The sequence below is a fragment of the Sabethes cyaneus genome, chromosome 3, assembly GCF_943734655.1.
Source record: "Sabethes cyaneus chromosome 3, idSabCyanKW18_F2, whole genome shotgun sequence".
In the NCBI taxonomy this organism is placed as follows: Eukaryota; Metazoa; Arthropoda; class Insecta; order Diptera; family Culicidae; genus Sabethes; species Sabethes cyaneus.
The window spans coordinates 71,064,230-71,073,805 of NC_071355.1; the positions used below are offsets into that span (position 1 = coordinate 71,064,230).

At 36.5% G+C, this 9,576-nt stretch overlaps 1 protein-coding gene across 1 annotated transcript; it reads left to right on the forward strand.

Moving 5' to 3' along the window:
- Positions 1-5,547: 5,547 nt before the first annotated feature.
- LOC128739693 (zinc finger and SCAN domain-containing protein 22-like) lies at positions 5,548-6,750 on the forward strand. The gene has a single exon (XM_053835190.1). The coding sequence runs from the start codon at positions 5,548-5,550 to the stop codon at positions 6,748-6,750; it is 1,203 nt and encodes a 400-aa protein (XP_053691165.1).
- The last annotated feature ends 2,826 nt before the right edge of the window (positions 6,751-9,576 follow it).

Below are 9,576 nucleotides of genomic sequence, written 5' to 3' on the forward strand. Positions count from 1 at the left end.
AGGAAATTACGTCAACCATTAGCATTACGTGAAGCCAATAGCAGAGCAACTCAATTTTCCTAAATTTCTCGAATATTTTCGAACAAACATATGTTGCTTGAGTATTGGGCATGTGAACAACATAGTTAAGAGTGCGTAGGACCGGAAAAGTACATTTTGGTCATTTTGCTTTTACGTCAAGTATGCATCCATGGGCAGTTAGTAGGTAAAATTTTTTTTTCTTTTATTTCAGAGTTCGTATTCCACTAAGAGGCTTCAAAAACTTCAGACTATTGACATGTTTCTCACTTTTCTTGAATTTCATTGCAAATTGTCATCACATACATACATACATACATACATACATACATACATACATACATACATACATACATACATACATACATACATACATACATACATACATACATACATACATACATACATACATACATACATACATACATACATACATACATACATACATACATACATACATACATACATACATACATACATACACACATACATCACACACATCTCATACATTGAATACAATCAACATTTGTTTTGAATTCACACGTTTTAACGGTTTAATATACGGTGCTTAAATGTTAAAGTTTGAATAACTTTTGAATGAAGCGTCCGATTTTAAATAACTTGGTTTCGTTTGATAGATTTCAGCAGTAATTTTCAAATAATAATAAAATGTTTGCGATGTTTTTCATTGAATTAATTCTTAAATGTTACAAAAATAGGTTTTAAATACTATTTTTTCACATTTCTTTATGTAACTTTCAAATTACAAGTCCAATCGTCATGAAATTTGGAAGTTAAGGGTTTGTAAGGCTCCTCTTTCATATGCAATCAATTTTGTTCAAATCGGTTAAGGGATCTATGAGATAATGAAGTCCCATATTTTTCGTATTTTTATACATAACTTTTGAACTAAAAGTCCGATCAGCATGAAATTCAATAGCGACCAATGGGACACCTAGACCTTTCATTTGACACTAAGAACATTAAAATCGGTCCAGCCATCTCCGAGAAAAGTGAGTGAGATTGAAAGCGTTACATACACACACACACACACACACACACACATACATACACACACACAGAAAATGCTCAGTTTTAGAAACTGAGTTGAATGGTATATAACATTCGGCCCGCAGGACCTTCTTTCCATTTTCGGTTTTCCAAGTGATTTCTATACCTTTATACTATATATTTATATAGTAGAAAGGCAAAAATTCGATAGTAATTTTTCCAGAAAATATTTAAATTTTTCTAAAAGCAAAGTTTGTTTTGAACTTTATGTGGCAAGTTTGGAGACGAAATACGTATCTATCAAAATAATGAATATGAGATTGATTTAAAGGGAAAAGTGTATCTTTCCTCATTCTAAAAGATGACCATGAAAGAAAAATTAAACTACATAACATAAAAGTGTTACAAAAGTAATTCAAAGTTAATAGGAATTAAAATAGTATTTTAAAATACGATGGAACTGACACAGAAATAAACAAAAATGGCACACAAGTAACGCGCAAACAAAACAGTGACACAAAAACGATTTATCAACGGTACAACAATGACACAAAAATAGCACAAGAAACAGAAGAATGGTTTAGATGTGATACAAAAATTGATCAAAAGGACACCAAGTTATACAAGAAACGATAAAAAAATTATTCAATTATGAAATAAAGCATAAAACCAAAAGACTCCAGAAGGCGCCCAAAATAATTTAAATAGATGACACAAATAAAAAATGATATGAAACTCAATATTCCAAATTATTGTTGCGCAATTGCGAATCATGCCCTAATTAAATAGAGCAAGACAGCGTAATTCCATAACAAAAATGACACAGAAAAGGTGCTAAAATTGAAACAATACAATAATGACACAAATAATGATGGAAAAATGATACGCAAATGAATCAATAATGATAATAATAAAACTGACTAAAACAATATACAAAAATAATGTAGAAAGATACAAAAATTGTGCCGAAATTAAAAGAGATTACTACTAGAGTAACTACTATTATTACTATTAGAGTAACGAATTCGAAATATAACGCAGACAGGGTGCGCAGGCTGGGGTACACTGGGACACGTGCCCCACCTTCTCTTGTAAATCTAATTTAAAACAAAATAATGTCTGTAACCTAGACCCGCAGTTGTTTAATGAATCTGCCACTATTTTTGCATAAAAATTTATGCCAGTTTCAAGACCAATTTCACGTCATGTTATAAACTAAATTTCAAGTTAAGTTTCAACCCTAATTTAAGCTTAATTTCAAGTCCAAATTTCATTCTAATTTCGTGTCCAATTTTTATGTCTAGTTTTAAGCTCAATTTGAAATACAATTTCAAATGCAATTTGAGTACAATTTATATCCAATTTTAAGTGCAATTTCGACTCCTACTTGAGGCTCAATTTCTTATGAAATCCATCACTTGATGCACCTGGAGAGAAAACAAAAATGACCACGGGAAAAACGTAACAAAAACTGGACAAAGTGGTGGGAGGGAAAATGGAACGCAAAAAAAAAGGAAACGGGAAGAAAACGAGGCAAGAAAGGAGACTGGACAGAAAAACGGGGTAAAAGAAACAAAAAAGAAGAAAAGAAGGAAAAACGATAAAAAAACGAGGAAAATAATAAACAAAGTGTGGACAATTAAGGCATAAAAATAAAAGAAACGGAATAAACAAAGAAGTGAAGAAACTTAGAAAATACGGGAGCAGGATAATCGAGAAACGAGAACAGAAAATTAGGAAAATGGAAATAAAATAATTAAAACGGAAGAGGAACGGCAAGAAAAGCGACATAGAACGTGACAGAAAACGAGTAAAAGCAGAACATAACAAGAGGAAGAGTGGAATAGACGAAAGCAAAAATAGAAAAGGAGTTAAGGGGACAGTAAAGAAAAAAAATCGAGGAAAAACGGACCGAAAAAATCAAGAAAAAACAGAAAAGAGAAACCGGAGAGGAAAACATGAGAAAGTGGCAACAGCGGGCAGAAACAAGGAAAGACGAGAGAGAGAGAAAAAGAGGACAAACGTCACAAAATCGAGGACGGCACCAAAATAGAAAAAAAACGTGACAGTAAAGGTGAGAAATCAGGAAAGAAAAAGATTAAAACAAAACAAGACAGGTAAATCGGAACAGAAAATATGGGAAACCAACAGGAAAAAGACGAAGAGAGGGTGAGAAAACAAGCGACAAGCGACAGAGGAAACGCGGAAAACGGGAAGAAGAGGTTAAATGAAACATTGGACCCAATAAAAAGGTAAACTTGAGAGATAAAGATGAAAAAATGGGAGATCAAAAAGAAGAACCGAAGAGCAAATGAAGAAAAGGGAACAATATAAACGTGAGAGAAAAGAAGAAAAAACTGAGCATATGGAAGAGGAAAACTGCAAGGAAAAAAATGAAAACTGGAAACGAACAATGAGAAAAGAGAAAAGACGGGAAACGGAAAGGAAAATTATATGAAATAAGTTTTTTTTGTTAGATTATAGTCACTTTAACAGCTTATGTCATTCGTGACTTCTGTGGGGTTGGGATTTGAACCCGGGTCCTCGGCGTGAGAGGCGTGAATGCTGATCACTACGCCGGGACTGGCCCCATAAGAAATAGGTGAAAACGGACAGAAAATAAGGAAAAAATGACAAAAACAATGAAACAGGAAGCACGGGACCGGAAAAAGAAAAAAAAAACGATTGAAAAAGTGAAAAATTGAGAGGAAAAGATGAAGAATGGAAGGAAAAAAATGAGAGCAAAACCTTTGAAAACGGTACAGAAACGGAACAAATAGTGGTAGTACGAGAGAAATAATGGAACAACAAAGAGTGAAAACGTGTGAGAGGAAGGGGAAATATGTCATTTGTAATTTCAAGTTATACATGGTGCCTAATTTTGTATCTATGTCCAAATTCGTCCAAAGTTACGAAAATGATACGAAAATTATAACAAAAATCGAACCCAAAAGATTTAAATAAATAGTTATAAATCCAAAGTCAACCGCTCGAAATTTAAAATCAAACATTCGAATATCAAAAGCAAAAATTAAGAAATTGAAACGAAAGACAAACAGGATAAAACGAAAAGCCGAATGTGATAGAACAAGAGAAAACGCAGACTGAACGGGTCAGAGGAAAACAAAAGAAAAACAGAGAAAAGGAGCCAACGGGACAGAAAACAAAAAAAATCAGATTGGAAAATAGGTAAAACTGGTCTGAAATGGAAGCAACAACACGAGAAACGACACAGAAAATAAAAGGAAAGAAGAAAAGTAGGCAGTCAGTAAGTTAGAGGAAACGAGAAAAACGGTAAAAAGAGATCAAACGGGATATAATAGGAGTAAAATGAGACAAAATGGTAACGGGAAATGGGAATTATAAGGGAAAATGGGACAAAAACAAAGGATAAGGCAGGAAAACCGGACCAAAGAAAAGGGTAAAACTGAAGAGAAAAAGATCTAAACCGGAGTTTAGGCGAAGGGAAAAAAGGGAACAAATATCAGAGAAAAACTAGAAAAAACGGAACAGACAAGGAACGAAAAGGAAGTTAGAAAAAGGCAGAAACTGGAAATGAAAGAAACTAAAAGAGGAGGAGAGAAACCAAAAAACTGTAAAATATTGAGTAAAAAGTAAAGCAAAAGTGGAAAAACTGCACTGAAAACGAGAAAAAAAGAACCAAAAAGTTAGAACGTATGAGAGAATAAGACTTTTTTCTTCCTGTCGATCCAAATTTCAAGTAAAATTTTGTGTCTAATTTTATGTCCAATTTCCGATTGTAAGCCCAATTTCAAGTAAAATTTAAACGCCGGTTTTAAATTCAATGTCAGCTTATGGTTTGATTCCATGTCTAACTTATCTCAAGTCCAATTTAATTCTAATTCACGTCTAATTTCCATTCTATTTTTAGGTTAAATTTCAAGCATGACTTTAAACCCAATTTCCTGACCAATTTTAACTTTAATTTAAAATTCAATTGCACCCGAAAGTCGGGAGTTTGCAGCTTAATCGGTCGGTATTTTTGTGATAAGTACAACAGATTCACTTCCCTATACGATTACTCGATTTTCCAAGCTAAAACCTTCTTCGCAGAGGTCGGGCGCCCGCCCTTTTGCTGATATCTGGGGATGTTAGTGGAGCTGGCTGAAAGTTTGCAAGGCCTGTCATGTTTACACGGCTGTAATGCTGTTATATGTAACGAGTAAGCTCTGAGTAAAAACAGATCGATTAGATTTTTTGCCAATCTATTTTTGTTTCTTAGTGTTCAAGTTGATACCGCAAACATAGCCATCTCTAGAATCTAGCAAGAGAGTGCGAGAGTTTTCGCAACGCTGGGCGGAAATGGGTTGAAACAGGTTTAACCGTTTTTTTCTTGTTGGGTGCATTTTCCACTGCGATTCAAAAGCTAAACCGTTAGACGGTTAACACGAATTAACAAAGTAATAAATGCAGTCAACAGTAAGAGATTTTATCTCGAACTCAATGCGAAAATCTTTTGTTTCCATTACAGTACAGACAATATAATATTCATCTTGCATGACGGACCGACTGACCGACTTCTACTTCGATACTAAAAGCAAAAACATGACAGAGCCACTCGGTTCAGGTGCTGGATCTTCAACAGCGCGTACTTCTGGTGTGGACGTGGCACAACTTGCATTTTCTACTGTTGATGAGCAACCGGAAGTTGCTGGCTCATGGGACTATAATGCCTTTCTAGACGACATCTATGGATCTAATCCGACGTATGGTCTTCCAACGCTAGAGCCTTCGCCAGAAGACCAATGTCAGCCAGAATACGATCTTCCAAAGCTCGAGCCATCACCAGTCGCTCAACTTCAGACAGAATACAATCCGTTGTATGGTATTTCAATGCCCGAAACATCTCCAGAAGCCCAAAGTGACGACGCAGTATCAACACATCGGGATATCAGCCGTAGTACGCCTCTAACTCTTTCTTCAGATTTCACGAAAAATACCAATAAGACACTGGAAAATGTCAGCTTATTGTATCCTCATGACGTTTATAACGATCAAAGTTATCAGCATTATGCGCCTTCAGGTGACATTTGGATGGTTCAAATCCTGTTGCCGAATGTGACCCAAGGTCAGCCAGAACATGATCCAGTACAGGTCACCCTACCACCCTACCTAGGAACTCCATGTCAGGAACGGTATGACGCAATGAAGAAACAAAGGACACCGGAATCATCACAAGGAACTCAACCAGAATCAAATCCGGTGCAAATTGTTGCAACGTCAAAATCGCCGCCTAAAACCGCAGAACAACCGACACTGACACAAAGAGGTAGCAAAAAATTGGCTCGAAAACGCAAATTTTCTCGAGTTTTCTCTGATACCGGTATCGTCTGTACACTATGCAAACAATATTTCGCCAGTTCGGGAGGGCTAAAGCAGCATAACCAGACCAATCATTCCGGACCACGACAGCACCGGTGCGAGCAGTGCGGCAAACGGTATCAATCCCCGACAAAGCTGGAAACGCACAAAAAACGCCACACTGCCGCGGAGAAAGCTATCGGTTGTTCGGAATGTCCAAAACGGTTCAACCATAAGTGGGATCTGAAACGCCATTATGACCGGAAGCACGGCGTTCTGAACGCGCGGTACAAATGTTCAAAATGCGGCAAGGGATTTAATCGACGCGATCAAGGTCTGCAGCATGCAATCGGATGTTTTACTCGTCATTCGAGAACAAGGCGGGAACCTAAAGCCTAAATAAATGGCATTCGTCTAGGGGAGGACAAAGCGAACAGCTGCTTACTAGTGACATTTGTGTTTGACTCTAACTAATTGCATGCTGATTGTTAAGAAAAACCCGCTGAAATGTTTACGTAGGTACCAAAGATACGACGAACTATTGCATTCTTCTTGCATAAATTAATAGAAAACTTGACTGCGTGATTTTATGCGATAGATAGAAGCACTGCGTGCGTCGGAAAAATTTAGGACTGTGACTAACTATGAAAAATACTTTTTTATTTGATTAAAATGCTTTTAGACCAAATGCATGAAACAATTGTTGCCTAAAATTCACATAAAACTTAAGAAAGGCTTTTTACATCTGTTTTATCACAATGCATTACGAATAAATTTAATAGAAAATTGCTTGGTTTTGTTGGTCAGTTGTTTGATTATGAGATCTATTATTAAGGCTAAAAGTAGGTATTTAAAAGTAACTTTCCTGCTTTATCCTTCCTTTGCTTCCCCGAATGGCTGACGGGCTTTGGGTTGGTCTATGCTGTTCTGGTATTCTCCTTTACGTTGTTGCATGTAATGTTCCCTTTCTACAGAGTTGTTTACCATTATTGATACGTTGACATACTCTACGCAGGATTTAAGAAAATAGTTACAAGCATCTGTAGATGCGTTACAGAGTGTTACAGTTCTGTGGGTAGAGTTGTTATTCGTCATAAGTGCCTTGTCATCAACAAATGAGCCATCCTATTGCTTAGCGGTTGGCTCTAGTGTGTTTACATATTTAGTTGACTTTCTGAAGAAAGAATTCGGATACAATCTTTAGTTGGTAATTTTAAAGGTAGGTTTTTTCAATGATAACTATATTCGCATTACCAAATAAGGTACCCCGAGGCAAGTGGGAGCTAAAAATTGCATAGTTAGGGTTCATTCGATTAAGTAATCTATACCGGTGACTATTTTAAAATTCTGTAAGCAAGCTTACAAGTAATGGATCTAAGAAGAATTTATAAAATCATGGCGATAGGTCCCATTGTCTTATTTATCGGGGTAAGTGGGACCTATATTCAAATTTGGTTAAAAAGCACAAAATAACACAAAATTGTACATGTTAATATATAGCATCGTAAAAGCCTTAAAAAGGCAACCAAAAACTATGTTTGCAATAATGGTTCGTTACCGAATAAACAAATTCGCTATTACCGAAACATATCTTCATCCCCGCCTTATATGCTCTCATTGAGCAAAACAACTATCATTCTATTAACTATCAAAATTGAAATGGTTCACATTCTGAACTGATTTTAACCACTCGAGGAGAAATAACTATCAAACTGTCAAATTTTTACTAAAATGTTAAAAATTTCGCGAAATGGTTCACAGCCTTTTTTTTTGTATGCCAGAAGGGCACTGGGTACAAAAATGCCACTGCGACAGTCACGAAGATTTTCTCTTGTTGCAGGCCCCGATCGTTGTAGTCAGTTTACGTCTACAACGGTAGGGTGATACCCTATCCTCCTAGCCTACATTGTTAGTCTGGCGTAGATTGCCTCTGCCGTCCCAAGGTTTCTAGTAACGATGTCGAGCTCATCTGCGAAGGCTAGGAGTTGAAGATCGTTCCTCTCATTTCGATGGCCGCTCGCCGGATCACACCTTCAATAGCGGTATTGAATAACATACAGAGCAGTCTCTGCGCGATTCGAAGGGATACGAGAGTACTTCCAAAACGCGTACGCAACACATCACTAGAAGTAGAAGTTAAAAGAAAAACGGAAATTGTCGATACGAGGCAGGACCGAGTAGAGAAATATCAGCACCCAGCAGCGAAAAATGCGACCCGAAATGAAGGAAAAAGGGATATAGTAAGTGGAGACAGAGGAAAATTGGAAAAACTTCTCTCAAGTTGGAGTCTAGATAAAGAAAAAACCGAAACATGGAACACAAACCAGAAAACAAGAGGGAAAGGGAAAGAGAAAAGAAGAATAAGAAGAAAAGAAAAACTGATAGTAGGTTTAAAGAGACGAGAAAAAATAAGAAGAACGAGAGATAAAATAGAAAAGTAAAAAAACATGCAAGACGGAAAAAGGAAAAAGATGGGACAGACGAACACGAGGAACGAGATAGAAGAAAAGCCAAAAGAGACGAAAACCGAATCCAAAGAAAGAAAAAAATCGAGACGGAAAGGAAAGTGAAAAAAAATGAGATAAGAAAAAACAAAGGACAAAAAGCGAAACTAAGGAAAAACAGGTTTCGAGGAAAGCGAAAAAACAGGACAAGCGGGTAGAATAAAGGAAAAACGAGACGCAAAAACGACGATCTGAAATGGAATACAGAACAGGAAAAAGGCAAGCCAACAATAAATGAAGAATAGTAGACCAACCTCGTTGCTTTTTTTATCTGGACCTTGTAACCGTTATGAGAATAGTTATGAGTTAATGAAGAATAGTGTCAAAGAGGATTAAGAGGACAAAAAACGGAAAAAAATGATAAAAAATGTAGAAGCAGAAAACGACGAATACGAGAAATAAAATTAAGACAAACTGGATAGAAAAGAGAAAAACGGGATGAAAATGGAGGAAAAAAGAAAGAAAAGGAATATAATAAGAGGAAAAACGGAATGGAGAACCGGAACGTGACAGGAAAGGAAGTTTGTGGTCGGACGTAAGAAGGAAGAACGGAACAGACAAAAACGAAATCATGACCTGACGGAACGTCGAAACAGGACAGAAAATGATGAAAAGAGGATAGTGGAACAAGACAACAGACAACGAAATACGGGGTAGCAAAAGGGAGAAAAAAGGAGACAGGAAAAGAGGAAGAACCGGTCAGAGGTAACGAAGAGGTGAG